The 18,771-nt window shown below is 42.4% G+C and overlaps 1 protein-coding gene across 1 annotated transcript in view; it reads left to right on the top strand.

Moving 5' to 3' along the window:
• Positions 1-18,771, top strand: part of UGT3A2 (UDP glycosyltransferase family 3 member A2) — a 137,607-nt gene that overhangs the window by 30,110 nt on the left and 88,726 nt on the right. Inside the window, exon 3 of the mRNA XM_029578847.1 lies at positions 16,466-16,586. Coding sequence (XP_029434707.1) covers positions 16,466-16,586 — 121 coding nt within the window. The remainder of the gene's footprint in view (positions 1-16,465; positions 16,587-18,771) is intronic.

Below are 18,771 nucleotides of genomic sequence, written 5' to 3'. Positions count from 1 at the left end.
TGAGATTTATGGCTCTAGAGTATGCAAACATTGCTTCATCCCTAAAAATCTGATGTAATTTCAAAATATTCCAATGCTTATTAATGCTCTTACATACCTTCCAGGCATCAGGAGAAAAAGGTAAAATGCATGTTATAGTTGACTCCTTGTCACTCTTTTTGGGTGTTAATAACAAAACCATATTTGCCCATCTCCCTTTTTTTAAAACTCTACTTGGGTACCCCCTATCCTAAAACCTTTGGAACATTTCCCCAGCTTTTAAGTTATATTCATCATTTGAAGAACACAACTTCCTAAGACGGAGGAATTGTCCCGTGGGGATGTTCTTTCTCAGGGAGGCCGGATGGCAACTCCTAAAGTGCAGAATGGTGTTCCGATCAGTATCTTTTCTGTAAATTGTAAACACAAATTTATTGTTCTCTATACTGATTTGAATATCAAGGAAATGAAATATATTAGCATCAATTTCAGCTGTAAAATTAAGGTTAGGATTTTGTACATTCAACCAAGATAAGAAATCATCAAAATCTTGTGTGGAACCCTCCCAAATGACCAGAATGTCATCAATAAAACGCTTCCACAATTTGATCTTTTCTTTGTGTGGTGACTCGGCTATAATCCCTTTTTCAAAAGATCCCATATAGAGGTTGGCAATGTCAGGCGCCATTGATGCCCCCATCGCCACCCCACACAGAAATAATTTTCCATCATGACCCAAGTTGTTAACCCCACTATAAATTCCATGGGAATCCTATTCCTGTCTCCCTTTAACATCATACATTCTCTCACTATCCCAATCGCTTCCCCTTGGGGGATGTTTGTGTATAAAGATGTGACATCCAAAGTTGCCATTAATATATTGGACAACTGAATCCCAAATTTCTCCAATATTGAAATGATATGTCAGAGTCCCTAATGTATGAAGGTTGAGCTTCCACAAATGGCCGTAGTAATCTGTCCACAAAAATCAATATTGGCTCAAAGATCCCTTTTCCGACATAATTGGCCCACCAGGCGGTTTATCAAGTCTTTTGTGAATTTTTGGCAAGACATATAAGACTGGAACAACCGGACCCTCAGTCAGAAATTTAAATTCTTTTTGCGTAATCCAATTACATGCCAATGCCCCCTCTAAAACCTTATCTATACCTTTTTTTAAGGTTGCAGTAGGATCTCGCTGTAACTCCAGATAGAAATGTCTATCAGATATCTGCATTTCAATCTCAGCCATATAGTCACCTGCGTTCATAACAAATACTGCACCTCCCTTATCAGGTGGCTTTATCACAATTTCCTTATCCAACTGAAGTGTCCTAAGAGCCGTCCTTTCCGATTTAGTTAAATTGTCACTGGGGCCACCAATGCAATGGTTCAATATCCCTTTCCACCAATGCAAAAAAGGTCTGAATAGTCGGATCTACAGGACCCGGAGGGATCCAATGTCATTTGGGCTATACTAAAGATCGATCATTCGGCCTCGCTTCACAATTGTTAAAAAAAACCAATCTTATCTTTAATTTCCTAATCAACCTATGAATTGCTACAAAAAATTTAAATTGATCTGAGTGATTTGTCGGGATAAAAGAAAGACCCAACTCTAATACTCGTAATTGGTCTGTGGTCAACACTTTAGAAGATAGATTTACCACTGCCGTTGCCATTGGGATCTGGTCCGAGGTCGTGTGTTGTCGCTAGACTCCCACCCACATTTCCCCCAATTCCAACCGTTGGTCCTGTCCCCCTGTTGCCCCCCCGGGAAGTGGAATGGGTCTCTCTTGGGCCTAAAAAAGGCTCCCCTTGTTGACCCCCACGCAAATTGGAGCGCATTTCCCTTGATTACCCTTGCTGACCCCCACGTGAGTTTGAATATGTTTCTCTTGACTCTCCCATTCCATTAAAACCCCTGTTCCCCTTCATACTCACTGCCAAATCATCCTCCTTCCCCTGATGAATCATCAGATGAGTTTTGGAATGTTACCCGCCTATCTCTTTGTTTACCATTCAAACCCATCCACTGATACACTGAACCCCTTTTGTAGTCCATCTCATCTCTAACAAACTTGGAGTACTTAAACTTTTTGATCTCAACCGAGAATTCCTCCATCTGATTCTTTAAATCCTCTTCAAATTTTGCACAGGCCTCCATCGAAAGTCTAGATTTTTCCAAAGTTATTTCCATTTCTAAATCTGCTTTAAGCTGTAGTTCTGAACTTTGTGTCTTTTTTATAATAAGTAGCATTAAGTCTAATGCACACTTATTTAAAATCATATTCCAATCACGGACAAAGTCCGCATCTTCATTATAAAGGTGCGGTTCTTTTTGAACTCGGAGCCCCCTAGGAAATCTTTGGACCCTACAATATTCTATCAATGTCCCTGCATGGGCTTCATTTCTAATGAGTCTTTGTTCAAACAAATGATCTTTTCCCAAGAACTAGTCCCAATATGTTCCACATTCTGTGAAAAAATAGAGGGAGCTTTTAACACTTCCCCCAGCTGCGCATCACTAAAGCATAACGTATCTGCCCAACTCACCGCCGTTATTTCACGCGGTAAAGTCTGTCAATCAACAATATGAAAAAACCGCCCAATGCCGTTTATAAATTAAATGTAGATACACACTATACAGGCCACCCATCTGTCTTTTCCCAGCTCACTAATTGCCTTATATCAGAATAATAAATCACCTTTTTAAAGAAAATACAAACTTTTATTTATTAAACAAATATTATCCTGTAAAGGTTCCAAATAGCAATGCACATTGCTCTCTCCACAAATGAAATCATTCAAAACATACCTTGATTTTTCATTCACACCAACATACCCCATTCACATCTTTACCCCATAAAATACATGCCAATGACTACCCCCCAAAAGCACAACATTATATTTTTAAATACAAGGTTGCACCAGAGGAGAATATCATGAGTCCAGCAAACATATACTCAAAGTCCACATGTATCCTTGTCACCTCCACAGGAATACTTGCTGGTTACTATATTGATGATAACCTACTCCAATTCTTCAAAAAGTTGTGCTTTAAATGCAAAGGACTGCTAATTATAGTTGTCGGTCACACGCTCCACTTCTCTAACGAAACCTGCTTCACAACACACCCTATGCTTAAAATGTACAAACTGTTAATTGCAGTTAATGGTCAGACGCTGCATTACTCCAGAGGGACTTGCTTCACAGCACACCCAAAGAGACTTGCTTCACAGCACAAACTGTGCTTAAAATGCACAAACTGTTAATTGCAGCGTCGTGTGTGCTGTGAAGCAAGTCCCTCTGGAGTAATGGAGCGTCTGACCATTAACTGCAATTAACAGTTTGTGCATTTTAAGCATAGGGTGTGCTGTGAAGCAGGTTTCGCTGGAGAAGTGGAGCGTGTGACCGACAACTATAATTAGCAGTCCTTTGCATTTAAAGCACAACGTTTTGAAGAATTGGAGTATGTTATCATCAATATAGTAACCAGCAAGTATTCCTGTGGAGGTGACAAGGATACATGTGGACTTTGAGTATATGTTTGCTGGACTCATGATATTCTCCTCTGGTGAAAAATTGTTAGGATATCCTTTGCAACCTTGTATTTAAAAAAAAAAAAAATGTTGTGCTTTTTGGGGGTAGGCATTGGAACGTATTTTATGGGGTATGTATGAATGAGGTAAAGGTATGTATGAATGGGGTACAGATGTGAATGGGGTATGTTGGTGTGAATGAAAAATTAAGGTATGTTTTGAATGATTTCATTTGTGGAGAGAGCAGTGTGCATTGCTATTTGGAACCTTTACAGGATAATATTTGTTTAATAAATAAGTTTGTATTATCTTTAAAAAGGTGATTTATTATTCTGATATAAGACAATTAGTGAGCTGGGAAAAGACAGGTGGGTGGCCTGTATAGTGTGTATCTACATTTAATTTATAAATGGCATTGGGCGGTTTTTTCATATTGTTGATAGGAAGTAATTTAACATGAAGAAGTTGAAAAGATGAGAAATTTTTTAAAAAGTAATTTCTGTTTGAGGATAGGATATTTTGATTAGTATCTCCTCTCAATGCTGCACTTGTAATAATGGGTAAAATAAAATATTGAAGAAAATAATATCTAATGACTTTTCATGGCAGGGATGGTAATGAGATATGCTGCTATTAATGTAATACTTTTCCAGTTATGTTTGATTGATAGGATGGTGAGAGCATTCTTCCTCACTCCTGGGTAGTGACAGCATCCATATATCTCCAGCAGTGGCAGTGCTGGCCCCTACTTCAAAATCACTATTCAGTTACAGAAATTATGGGCCCAAAGGTTGTACCTAGGTTACAATGTGATGTATTTCATATATGACCTGCAGTGGAATAAGTTTATAGGTTATACTGGCCATAGCCTCCACAGGGAAAGCGTACCCTTGTGGCAAGATTTGAATTCTACTTACTAGCAGGCCGATACAGTAGAGTGCGCTCCAACGGAGCGCACTGTTAACCTGCCCTTGGACGCGCGTTTTCCCTTACCCCTTATTCAGTAAAGGGCGGAAAATGCGCGTCCAACCCGCGGCACCTAATAGCGCCCTCAATATGCAAATGCATATTGATGGCCCTATTAGGTATGTGCGCGGAATACAGAAAGTAAAATGTGCAGTCAAGCCGCACATTTTACTTTCAGAAATTAGCGCCTACCCAAAGGTAGGCGCTAATTTCTTCCGGCACCGGGAAAGTGCACAGAAAAGCAGTAAAAACTGCTTTTCTGTACACCCTCCGACTTAATATCATGTCCTGGGGCTTCGTAAAAGGGGCGGGAGGGGGCGTGTCCGAGGGGGTCGGGGGCGGTCCAGGGCGGGTCCGGGGGCGAGGCGATGGTTCGGGGGCAGGCTGGGAGGGCGGTCCTGAGTCCCCCGGCACTGCAGACTGTGCTGGGGATGCCAAGGCAGCGCGCGCAAGTTTCGCCTGCTTCAAGCAGGTGTAACTTGCACAACAAAGGTAGGGGGAGATTTAGGTAGGGCTGGGGGGTGGGGTAGATAGGGGAAGGTGGGGGGACGCAGAAGGAAAGCTCCCTCCGAGGCCGCTCCCTCCGAGGCCGCTTCGATTTCAGAGCGGCCTCTGAGGGAACGGAGGCAGGCTGCAGAAGTTCAAAAGAAACAGAGCACATCAAAGCAATGCTAAACAAAGGAACTTTTAAGGAGGGAGGAGATTTCTCAGGCTAGAGAAGGTCAGCTTATTACACTGTCATATTGCATAGGTGATCCTCGTCACAAGCATTTAGCAGTTTGAATCTATATAATAACAGCTCTTACAAGATACTGGGAGACACAGGCTGTAGAGCTTTCTCTGTATTGAAGGTCTGGCAGTGTGTATCTCCCAAAGATATGCAATATTAAATTTATATTTGCCTCAATCAAATTCCTTGTGGTATCCTTGTGTCCTGTAGCAGAGAAGCGCCATTTGCAAAGTTAGGTAATATGTACACTGCGCAGATCGGCGCGCGCAGGCTGCCGATTTTGCGCAGCCTTGCGCACGCCGACCCCAGATTTTATAAGATACGCGCGGCTATGCGCGTATCTTATAAAATCCGGCGTACTTACTTAAGATCTACCTCTGTGGCTTCAGTTTGATGAAGCAGTCTGAGAGTAAGGATATATATATATTTTTTTTTTTACACACTCTGGTGGGGCCTCCTGGCCTTGCCCTAAAGAGTTTTCTTTTAGAAGAGAGACCTCTTCGTGCACTCCCTGCCAGAGGGGCCTTCTCACTGAAAGCTGAAACCCTTTGGGGCAGAAAAGGTTCTCACCAGGGGCCCTACTCTAAACCCTAGGTAGGCAAGCACCAGTGATGGGATTCTGCTGCAAGAGACAGTGAAGGCTAGAGGGATCCTGTTTTAGAAGGGACTGTATGTCACCTTGTTTGAGGAAAGTCATCCTCGCTGGCTGTACTCAGGGGAGGGGCTGAAGACCAGTGAACCCATTCACAACCTGAATAAGACAGGAACCAGTGACAGCGTGACTACCAGTCTAGGAAAATGTATCAAGTTAACCTTTAAAGTCTTTTTTGGACTCTAGTTAAGTGTGGAGGTTTTTAGATCTTTCCCCGCCCCTCCCCCTCTGATTTCAGTGCAGAGGTAATAGCCTGATCCCACTGACTTCTCCTGAAGAGAAGTTCCCCAAAAATTCAGAGATTAAAGGATGAAAACAACTGAGTGAAGGAAGACCTAGAGCAGGAGATCCCATCCAAATTTCCACCCAAGGGACCAGGAGAGGCTGGATGTCCAGGAGGAAGGCAGCTAAAGGTAGGATTTTTCAGTTAAGAATGGGACACCTCCAATAGGATTCCCACCAGCCACTGGGAGAGTTATGCGCATTTAAAATTACTCTGGGCTCTACCCAGATGTCTATGACAAGGACACCTATCTACCCAGAACTATCTTGTAACACCATTCAGATGTATACTCATCAATTTGGATAAATGGATTTTGATAATTATAAATTAGTGAGTAAACTTTTATTTTAAACACCCCGACCTGGTTCTCTCTACTTATTACACACACTCACCGCATGGGAGGACCACCACAGTACACACATACTATAGAGATCTTTTTTCATTGTCTGAGCTATAAACGAGAGCTTCTCCCCATAAAAAGAATTCTCCCCCCCCCCCCCCCCACCCCAGGATTGAGAGTCAGCATGGGATGTAACTTTCTAGCCGGAGCAGCCCCAGAAGATATAAAATTAGTAGTGTGCCCTTACGAGGAGCAATCCTCCAAAAAAAGGGGTTATACTTGTACTCTGCAAATTCCAATAACAAATTGAGCAATGCGGATAAAGGCACAAAAATTCATAAATAAAAACAAACACCATTTATCGTATTTCTTAATATAATGTGGAATAAACAATCTATATCATAGACACTTTTATAAAAGAATGCTTTAAGTTGCTTTCTAAAAACTATATATCCTCAAAGGCTCTGACTGTTGGAGGTAATTTATTCCGAAGTACAGGCCCTATTCGAGAGAAAGCTCTCAGTCTGGTTTGTTGCAATTTGCAGCTCGTAAGGGGAGGCACATTTAACTAAATTTTAGTCCATCAGAGCGCAAAGGTCTAGCTGGGACATATTGTTCAGTGGAATCTGCGATTTGAAAAATGTAACATGGTGAAGTGCCTTAAATCAGCGTTAATAACTTGAATTGTAGTCTCTAACATACATCGCCCTACTAAGATTACAAAGCATCAAAGCCACCTCATAAATAAGGTCGGGGGAAAATGTCAATCTATTTTGTAGCACCAAAGAAGGATGGTTCCTTTCGGCCGATCCTAGACCTGAAAGGGGTCAATAAGTGTCTACAGCTGCCCCACTTCAGAATGGAAACTCTCTGTTCAGTCATTATGACAGTAAGAAGAGAATTTCTTAATTCCCTAGGTTTGGCAGAAGCTTACTTCCATATCCCTATCTGGAGTGCCCATCAGAGGTTTCTTCATTTATATGTTTTAGGCAAACACTTTTTCAGTTCCAGGCCCTACCCTTTGGGCTTGCAACTACCCCAAGAACATTTATCAGCGCGCCGCAGGGTGCCTCTTTAAGTAGGCCTTCAATGGCGTCTGCGTCAGGCAGCCGCGCTGTTCCTGCAGTCCTCTCCCGGGCCAACAGCAAGGCAGGCAGCTCCTTTGTTTTTTATATGTATGGTGGAGTGGGGAGGAACAAGTACTAGTCTCGCAAGTATTTTCTGGAATGAGGTCTGAGGGGTCAGGCCTGAAGTCTCCAAAAGTTGCTTTTAAGTTTTTGGGGTTTTTTTATTTTGTTTTGCAGACACTTAATCAGCTATCTGCCTGATTCACTAAGGCTATTCTGTATCTATGGCAAAATACCTTGATGAATCAGGCCCTATATTCAAAAAGGAGCAAGTAGTTATTCATCCATGTGCAGCTGAATAAGTTAGATATGAAAATTAGATGGTTCAAGGTAGCAAGATAACATTAATGGGCCAATGTAATACCGTGTGCAGCAGCTAGTGCACTGTTTAACAAACATTTAAGTGCATGTTTTGGACATACATCCATAAACCCAATGCAATATGGGGATTGACGCATCCAAAACACTATGTAGCTAATCCCCACGATGCAAAAAGTTTCCCGTGTGGACAATGCACCCTTTGCAATGCAGCAAATTTACGCCAGCCTAGGGCTGACGTAAAGGTATGCCACACTCAAGGGCACATTGGGGGGGGGGGGGAATCCTGCTTTCTGTGATTCCTCCTAAAAGTATTGTAGTGATACTAAGTAAGAGGAACCATATAAAGCAGATTTAGTTTAAAAAAAAAAAAACTATCCGCCCATTATACACACAAGATACACTGTCCAGGCCATTTATATTGTACATGTCTATGCTGGTAGCAGGAAAAACCAGACGCTTGTAGATTGTGCGTCCGTTTTCCCAACCCACTTGATGGCCACCTCTCCTGCATGCCTGATGCTGAGGTGGTGCTAGGGATGCACAAAACATCTCTAGTGCCTCCTTTTTGTGCAACCCCTAATTTAAATGTTGCATCTTGTGCCCAGGAGAGGTGATTAGGCATGCATTAGGAAAACGGGCGCTCAACACTAAGTGCCCATTTTCTGCGCACAAATATTGCATCAGCCCCAAAGTGAGTATGCTCAGTGGCATGTTTATCCCGCTGAATATCTGGGACAAGTTATCAAGTCAAGGTTGGTTTGTTTGTTTATTTATAAAATGTAGATTCCCTTGATTCACAAATCTCAGCAGATTACAAAACACATTCACAATAAAATCAAAACAAAATCTATGAGAGGGCTGCATCACCAACAAAGAATTCAATAACAGAACAAAAGCCATATCATAGCAAAACATTAGTCATAAATTAAAAAAAAAAGCATTGGAAGCTGCCAACCGCCTACCACTGTATTGCTTTACAATAATCAACCAGAGACTGCAAGGTGGAAAAGGTGGGCTCAGACTATTTTTCTTAATCAGAGCAGGTCTTTCTCAGATCTAATCACCTCAGGTAATTCATTCCATAGGGTAGGACCAGCTATGTTAAAAATCCATTTATGAAATGTAGCCAATCAAACCTGTTTTAGTGAGACAATTTATAACAGGTATTAGTAGAAGAGTGCAGACAGCACCTGGGGTGGTAAGCACAAATGAATGATACAGTACAGGATGGTGCAAGCTCATAAAGAGCCGTGAGTATCAGATTGAGTGTTTTAAACTTAACCCGTCAGGCAGAAGCCAATGTAAGTCTGCTAGGATGGGGGAGATCTTTATTTTTTATTTGGATTTATTAATCGCCTATGTGTTGTGCTGGCGAAGGGAACGAGCGCAATTGAGAGCTCTCCAGCATGGGACAAGGAGAGTATGTGCCCTTGCGGTGAGGACGGTCCAAGTCTGATAGGCAAGAACAGGCAAGGAAAGTCCATAAAGACTTGAAACAGGCATAAAGACTTGGAGTAGGCGTAGACGAGGAAAGTCCTTGAAGACTTGTGCATAGACACAGAGGGGACGAGCAAGACCCTCAGGCGCCCTACACAGCCCAGGGGCTGGTCATGGACCACGCTGTCCTCCACGTGCCCTACTCAGCCCAATGGCTGGTCACGGACCACGTGGGGAGCAGGACAGGCTTGGAAGGTCTCATAGCACAGGAGTGAAGCAACCCCTCGGATCCTCCAGAGTCGGGACTGGATTCAGGAGCAGATAAAACATAGAACTCGGATTAAAAACAAGGAGTCTCCAGAGGCACAGGATGATCAGGACTGGAACCATGGGTGAAGATCAAGGATGCCAGGCAAAAGCTGGAGATGAGGAGTCCTTGGGAGGACTTAGCCCCTTGCCGAAGCAAGGACTGACTGGCAAAGAAGCCCTTTTATAGGGCTGGAAGAAGGCAACTCCCTGGGAGGAATCCAGGAGGACCACACCTGGCTGGCTGTTTAAATCTGGTGAGGAGCAGTGGGTCTGCCCCTAGAGGAAGTTGAGCAGGACCATGGATAGCGGCCATGCTGCCGCTGAGAAGACGGAGAACAGGAGGAGCCGGAGAAGGGCCGAAGGCAGGCCCCGACGAGGAGTGGCGGCGTCCGGCCACCGGAGAAGGAGCTGGAGGCGGCCGCAGCAGAGGATGAGGCCTTCCCGGGCCACGGAGTGCAGAGGATGTTGGCAACTCCAGGGTGCAGGCAAGGCCCCTGCTTCTGTGGCTCCATGCCGCAGGAAAGGCCCCTGCTTCTGCGGCCTCCGGGCTGTAAAGGTAAGCACCTCCCGTGGCACAGCCGCGGGAGGAGCGCAACACTATGTCCTGGATGATGTACATAAGCGCAATCATATAATTTACATAAAATCGGTAGTAATAGACAGTACAAAGACAAAATATGACAAAAAAACCATCTGCAGGCTTAATAAAAAAGCTTGTCTAAACAGCCATGATTTAATAAGGACTTGAAGGACTTTGCGCTGTCTGCCACTTAATGAAGATTCAGAAATCAATCTAGCAGCAGAGTTTTGAATCAATTGTAATGCTTGAAGATAAAAGCTAGACATTACAGTAATCAAGTGAGGACAGGATAAAGGGTTGTCACTATACAAAAATCAATGAAGTTGTAATCTCTCTCTCAAAAGGCACACAAAAATAATTTGTATGTCAGGGGGCTAGCTGCACTGTTATCATCTTTCCCCTCATGTAGCCCCCAAGATGTGGATCCTCTCTGTGGAGGGAAGCTGATGTTTATGGTCCAGGTGGTGAGGTACTTCTTTTACCTGTGTGTATCTGTTTATTTGAAATGGTGCTGTAGGGCTGCTTGACTGGGACAGATGAGCAGGACACATAACTGAGTGTTCAAATTATATTTACTGATCTGGCAAAAAGTTAAATCAATGTCCAGGTTTAAATAAATGAGATTAGAGCTGCCTGTTTTCTTCCCTCTGAATATGTGGTGATGACTCAGATTTCTGGGGTGTTTCCTGACACTCCTGCACTGAGTGGGTGGGGAAGCCCAAAACCTTAGGGAAATCCTGCTCTGCTTGGGGATCCCCTTAAATCTTGAAACAGTGCTACCAGCAGTGTTGCTTCTACCCAGCCTATGCCGGGGTCCAGAGGGGGAGATCCAGTAGTGGGTCTCTGATTCTGGTCTTTTTCCTTCTTCCTCCAAAATCTGTTCTAATGACCTCGCAGAGGGAAATGTCTGCTGATGCCAGCAATCAAGCTGTTTAGCCCAGTTTTCACTGGAGAGGAGGGGGGTGACAAAAACCTGTTCAAATTAGAGAAATCTTCACTCAAACTGTCCAAAAACCTCTGGGGTGCTACTGTCGCTGTAATCCCTCTGACCTAGAAGGGTGCTGGGCAGGTCAGAGCCCTGGCCTCTGAATCCAGGGAATGGCCATCTTCTGGAGGGACCCAGGCTGCATGCCAGTAAAAGCAACACTCAAAAATAGTAAAACTCTTAAAAGTCCTCCTCAAACTAAAGACTGATCCCACCTGGCAAGAACTAGTTTCTAAAAATAGACTCCGTGAAAGAGAGAGGCCTCACTTAAAAAGACAACTGGGAGATCTCCCCTCTCTACAAAAAAATCTAAACTCAAAACCACACCTATTATAATCCTAGCCCCTACTTATAGAGAGAGGTCCACTCACTCAGACAGTCTCCGGAGGAGGTGCTGAACGGTGGTATTCCTTTATAGCTAACTTCTAGGGTAGGGAACTAGAGACATTAGTGGCCGACCAGGGGGTCACCACACATAGAAAAGGCTTCAGAGAGTGCAATAACTGGAGTTTGGAGTAGGATGACTGGATCACAGAATTAATATGTGAGAGCAAAGACAGAGAAGCGTAAATTATTACCCCCAGGTTGCAGGCACTAGCTTGGATTGGAATGGAGTGTCCATCAAACAAAATAACTATGAGAATATCTACAGAGGCAACACAGGATAAGAACAAGATTTCAGTTTTCTTGATGTTAAGAGAGCTTGTTTTCATACGTCCATCCTTAATGTTGGTCAGACTAACAGTCAATTTTTCGAAAGCAAGATTGAGTGTGGTGGTGGCAATAGGGGAAAAAAAACTGGATATTGTCCATGTAAAGTTTGAAGGACACATCTAAACTGAATAGAACAGCACAAAGGGGGACAAGATAGATATTGAAGAGAATGGGAGCGAGTGAAGAACCCTGGGTGACACCTGTAGTTAATGGATATAGAACAGACAAAATATCGCCAATCAATTTATGACGGGAACAATTAGCAAGGAAGAAAGAGAACCAGGAGTAGATGGAATAGGAGTGGAGGAGTAGCCTGGTGGTTAGAGCAGCAGGCCATGACCCAGGAGACCAGCGTTCAAGTCCCACTGTCACTCCTTGTGACCTTGGGCAAGTTACTTTACCCTCCATTGCCTCAGGTACAAATTCAGATTGTAAATCCTCTGGGGATAGGGAAATACCTACAGTACCTGAATGTAATCTGCTTTGAAGTGCTGAAAAAAGTGCAAAAAGCAGAATATAAAACATTTAATAAATGGTGGAGGTGATGCCTGCATATGATAGAGGAGTAGATTATGGTTGATGGTGTCAAAGGCCAATGATATGTCAAGCAAGATTAAGAGGTATTTAACACCTGTGGATGGTGTCAAAACTTGATACCAGGAATGCCTCTGTGTTGACATGATCGGAATCCAAACTGTGAACTGTCCAAAAATGTATTGATGTTTACTCCTGTAACTTGAGTGTGAACGATTTTTCAATGACCTTGGCTAGTAATGGTAAGGAGAAAATGGATCAGTAATTTACTGGATATGAAGAATCCAAATGGGCCTTTTTTTTTTTTTTTAGCAGAGGGCAAATAGCAGCTATCTTCAGCTTGGAGGGTAAAACTTCTTGGAAAGTGAAGCATTAACATATCAATAATAAAGGGACCAATTTCAGAATACAAGACTTTAATCAGGACAGAAGACCAGGAATTAAACACACAGAAGTTGTCCTTCATCTGACTAAGTATGGAGGTCACTTCTGAACTTGCTGTAAGAGAAAATTTGCCCCAAGAAGAGGAGATGAGATGTAGATTAGAGAGACTGACTCATTCTAATGGAGAGAAGACTTCTACCACCCAGGCGTGTTTGGGGTTTGTTTTGTTTTGGGTTTTTTTTAAGCAACAAGAGGCAAATGTTTCACAGAATTGCATGATGGCACTAGAGGGTTACATGTAGGGAGAGTAACTTGTGAGTGGGAGGCAGCTTCTGTGATCCTTTTAGAATACCATATATGCTTAACAACATATAAAGATCCTATTGATCATCAAGTGAACTTGGATCAATAGGATGCAAGGTTAGATAACTTATCTGCTCACTGGCTTACTGAATATTGGCCTCAATGTGCTATGAAATTATTAAGTTTGGTGCAACTTGAAAGATTGCTTTCCCTATTTGGCCATAATAGCTCAGAGGTGTTTGCTGACATTGGTGAATATTGTGGATTGTAAGAGATCTTTTACTTCTTACAAAGATATATACCAAGCCAATGACAAATGCTCAGTCAGTACTAATATCCTGGCAATGAACATAAAAATGTGGCAAGCTGTAACATGAAAGCAAATGAGTATTTTTGCAGACGATATTCTTTAACCACAGAAATCCATGCAAGGCCAGTGACACTGCAGGGCCTTTTAGTGTGTGCTGGCTTGCAGGGCCCATGCTGCCTTCCACATTAATGCTGGCACCTGAAGAGCGCTGGCATTTGAGGCACTTGTGACCCTAACTGAAGGTTTTGTGACACCATTTCGGGTCCCGACCCACAGTTTTAGAAACCCTGCACTAGACAAACCCCTAGCATAGGCATGTGAAAATTAAGCATTTTGTAGATTTTGGATTGTTCAAAGAAATCTTTGACATTCTACTACTACTTAACATTTCTGTAGCACTATATGACACACACAGCACTGTACAAACATACAGAAAGACAGTCCCTGCTCAATAGACCTTACAGTCTAATAAGAAACATACAGGACAAGAGACTTGGGGTATTTCATAAAGTAAGACAATGGTTAAAAAGAAAGTTAGCGTTGCCAGGTATACCATTTTATGCACACGCCACAGATATTGACCTCTTTAAGACAGGGCGTTATTAGAACACCACTATTGTGAAGACATTGATACAAAATGAGGGATGATTTCTAAATGATACACTTTAATGCTGGGAAGAGAGACACAGCCTTTTCCACATGTGAAGCAATGGGGGGAAGACTTGGGGCGAACGTTAGAAGCAGATGACTGGGTCAAGGTTTATACCAATGCTCGCAAATGTTCTGTATCAGCTTCGTTGCAGGAGAACTGTTACAAGATGATCACTCGTTGGTATCTCACTCCGCATACATTACACCAAAGATATTCCCACATCTCAGCATCTTGCTGGAGGGCATGCGGCCATCCTGGCACCTTTATACACATGTGGTGGTCATGCGAGCATGTCCAACAATTATGGAAGAAGGTAGCGATGTGGCTTGAAGGACTTCTGGGGGAACGAGGAGACCAGGACATTGGTTTTATGTTACTGGGCCTCCCACCCCCATCTGTCAATAAAATACACATGTCATTTTGTCAACAATTTTTTATTGCAACTAGGATGGCTATTGCACAACATTGGAAACGGACTGAGATGCCTTCTCTTTGCCAGGTACAACAGAAAGTACATTTCTACTGCAAAATGGCAGCCATTTTGCAGTAGAAATGGCAGACATTCCTGAATGTCCCTTCTTTGCTTATTTGTATATTAATTTTAATCTCTTATTTAGTCTGTAGAAACTGAACATTCTCTGAGATCTAGTGCAGTTCAAAGTTGCATTGTTTAAAGCCATGTCTTAATATAGAGTACAGAGATCCAAAGATTCCAGTATAAAAGAGAATTGGCTAAAGAAACTCCTCCTTCACTGTAGAGAGAGGCATACGTTAATATTTGGGATAGAGCACAAAGGGGACTGAAGTACAATAGTTTGGTTGACTTTTAGTACAAAATTGTATTTGGGATATATATATATGACATCAGATAAATGGCACAGGATATCTGCTTACTTACAGATTGTTTTTTTAAAAGGAATGAGCTCCATATCCCCTGAGCAGTTAGAATAACTTTACATATCTTTATAGTTACTATTACTAGCAAACATGAGTATAATACATGGCAGAAATATATAGGTTGAATGTTTGTTGGTGTACTTTAGTCTTCTGTTTGAATGACTGGAATGTTGGATAAAGAAAAGTTAGATTTTTAAAAATCCTTTTGTGTATGTATATAATGTTACATATACTGCACCTAACAAATAATCAAAAAAAGAGCCAAATGATCCTGCTTGCAAAATAACAAAATCACAAAGGGATCACCCAAAAAATGTTTTAACCCAATACCACTTAATGATTACTATTTCTCATATTTTTTGTTTTATCTTATTTACCAAAAACGTTTATGGACCGCATCAGCAAGCCTGACAACGTACTTTGATGAACCCAAAGTCGTCCGGTCTGATCAATCGTCTGATCATTAGTGATGATTGATCAGACCGGACGACTTTGGGTTCATCAAAGTACGTTGTCAGGCTTGCTGATGCGGTCCATAAACGTTTTTGGTAAATAAGATAAAACAAAAAATATGAGAAATAGTAATCATTAAGTGGTGTTGGGTTAAAACATTTTTTGGGTGATCCCTTTGTGATTTTGGTACATATACTGCACCACCAGGTGTAAGATTCTATAACCATGCTCACCCAACCAGTAAAATTGTCAATCCATTTGCAAAGATTGTTTTTCCTTTACAGCCAGATTGCCTTTTTATGAGAGCAAAATGTGTTCGTGGTGTTTTGTGTGTTGCTCAACTGATGTCAGGTGGCTTTAGATAGTAGTCATCTCAACGGGTCAGAATGAATGGATTGTTACTCTGCTACTATCCCTCCTTTAGTCTCTTGCTCTTCAAACCTATCTCTCCTTTTTTTGGGTAATTATGTTGTCCAGTGAAAGGTATTGCAGCCGGCAAAGAATCCATATTGGATAGGCAACTGATATGAATCAGTCCTGGTGTGAATTATTTTTGAGTTGCACCAGTTATTTCGAGATATAGAATTAAAGTTCAACCAACAAGCTCTTGGTGATATTTACAACAAACACAAAAGGCTTGATACATACTTTTGCTTTCTCACCCATTGTCAGATATAGGCTCTTGCAACTGTAAAGCTTTAGGGTCTCATCACCTCTGGTATCCCTCTCCCTTTCCCTTTACTGAGCTGTAATGGCATATGCAGGCAGCCTAAGACCTAGATGACTCTGCACTATTTAAACTTTAATGCTGGGAAGAAAGACACAGGATAACTTTCGAAAGTTCATCACAGATATATTAAATTAGTCCAACAAAAAGGTATCACCTACAACTTGTTTGCTGACCCAATTCTATGCTAACTTGCAATATTCAGGATTTATAAATAAAATGTAAACTTCTGTCTTTTAGGTGGATATACTAATAGAGATCCCAAGGATTACCAGATTACCACGTGCTCTTTTGAGGATGACTATGCGAAGGAATTGAAGGCATGGTTCTCTGAACTGCAAAAGGAATTTCTGAAGGGCAGGTAAAGGCCCTTGGTTTCCACCATAAAGAAGCCACTGGTGACTTTGGCAAGAGCAGTTTCTGTGGCATGTAGAGAGCAAAGCCAGACAGCAGTGGAGCTAGAATGGCTTAAGATGATAAAGTCAAGATTGGGGACAGGAATGGCACATTTAAGCAGTTTGGATGTGAAAGGGAGGAAGATGGTGGGATGCTAAGGTTCAGCAAAGATTTTTTGAGGAGTGGTGTGATCGCAGCATGTTTGAGGAAGAGGGGATGTGACAGATGGAGAAGATGATTGCAGGAGAGAGAGAACTAAGGATATGGGTGGGAATGAGGTCTGAGAAACAAGTAGGTTTGGAGGAAGAGAGAACATGGTCCGTTTCCTTCTCTCTGATTTCAGAAAAAGAAGAAAGTATGGTGTGAGGAGATGGTCTGATGAGGAATTCATGATTATCTTGTCAGTCTTTTCATGGAAGAAGTCAACTATAATGTGGGCAGACAGTGAAAGGGGGTGGGAAGCAGAAGCAGTCTAAGGAGAGAAGTGTGGAAAAGAGACAACTGGGTTGGAAGTAAGGGAATTTGTTTTAGCAAATTGAGTCCTATTATATTACTCTTGCAAACATAGGGCCTCATTTTCTAAAGTATCGCAGGCCTGCGATACTTTAGAAGATGAGGGGCGGGGGGCCGAAACGGGGGGCGGGCCTGCGCTAGCCGGCAGCGATCACACCGTCAAGGTGCGATCGCTGCCGGTTTCACACCCAATAGCGCCACCATAGGAGGTGTAGCAATTGGGAGTGAAATAGGCAGCGAAAAGGCACTTACCTTCGCTGTGCACGCCGTTGTCACGGAGTCAGCCCCAGTGACGCCCCGACTCCTCCTCTTCTGGGGCTGACTCCGCCCCCATTTTGGTATTGCACGCGAAAAGGGACGTTTCGCATGCGAAACGTCCCTTACCGCATGCGATACGTTTGGAAAATAAGGCCCATAATTAGCAGAATCTTACTTGTTTACAAATCCTCTCCAAGATCCCAAGTTTGGGGAAATATCTAAAACAGGCAGTTGTCAAACCTATACTCAAAAAAACCTAATCTCGACCCCACAGATCCAACCAATTTTAGACCTATCTCAAACCTACCTTTTCTTGCCAAAATCACGGAAAAAAATAGTCAACATCCGTCTATCTGAATATCTTGACAACCACAACATCCTGTCCCCATCCCAATTTGGCTTCCGTAAATTCCTCAGTACAGAAACACTCCTATTATCACTTACTGACAACATACTGAAAGGCATGGACAATGGCCACTCCTTCCTCCTGGCAATGCTCGACATATCATCCGCATTCGATACCATCAACCACAACACTCTGTTAAAATTACTCTCTGACATCGGCATAACAGGAACAGCATTTCTCTGGTTGAAATCATACCTCAAAAACAGACAATTCAAGGGCAAGCTAGGTAACAATGAATCTGATCCTATTAACATTACCTGCGGTGTTCCCTAAGGATCCGCAGTATCCTCTACCCTTTTTAACATTTAATTGTTACCCCTTTGCAAACTCCTAACCAACCTAAATATCTCCCACTACATATACGCGGACGATGTCCAAAATCTCATCCCCTTTACTGATTCACTACCCAAGGCCCTAAAGATTTGGGACAAAAGCTTGACCTCTATCAACCATCTTCTCACTAACATGAACCTAGCGCTTAACCCTTCCAAAACAGAACTCCTCCTCATATCCCACAATGCCCACACCCACTACAACCCCACACCCTAACTCAAACCCTTCTCCTTACACACTCGAAACCTTGGTGTCACCATTGACAATCAATTAAACTTAAAACCATTCATTAAATCCAACCTGAAAGAATACTATTTCAAACTACATGTTTTAAAAAAAATGAGACCACGCCTTCATACCTCTGATTTTCGAACTGTACTTCAAACCATCATCTTTTCTAAAATTGACTATTGTAGCTCACTCCTGCTTGGACTCCCTCCTTCTTCCATCAAACCTCTACAACTACTACAAAATGCCACAGCCAGAATTCTCACCAATACACGCAAGGAAGACCACATCACCCCAATCTTAAAAGATCTCCATTGGCTCCCAATTGCCTCGAGAATTCAATACAAAACCCTATCCCTCATATATAAAACACTAATCAACGATAGTACACACTGGCTACACAATTCTCTCT

Source organism: Rhinatrema bivittatum, chromosome 1, assembly GCF_901001135.1.
Source record: "Rhinatrema bivittatum chromosome 1, aRhiBiv1.1, whole genome shotgun sequence".
NCBI classification, from domain to species: Eukaryota; Metazoa; Chordata; class Amphibia; order Gymnophiona; family Rhinatrematidae; genus Rhinatrema; species Rhinatrema bivittatum.
Note: the sequence above shows the minus strand (reverse complement) of the source record. Positions and strands in the feature narration are given on the sequence as shown.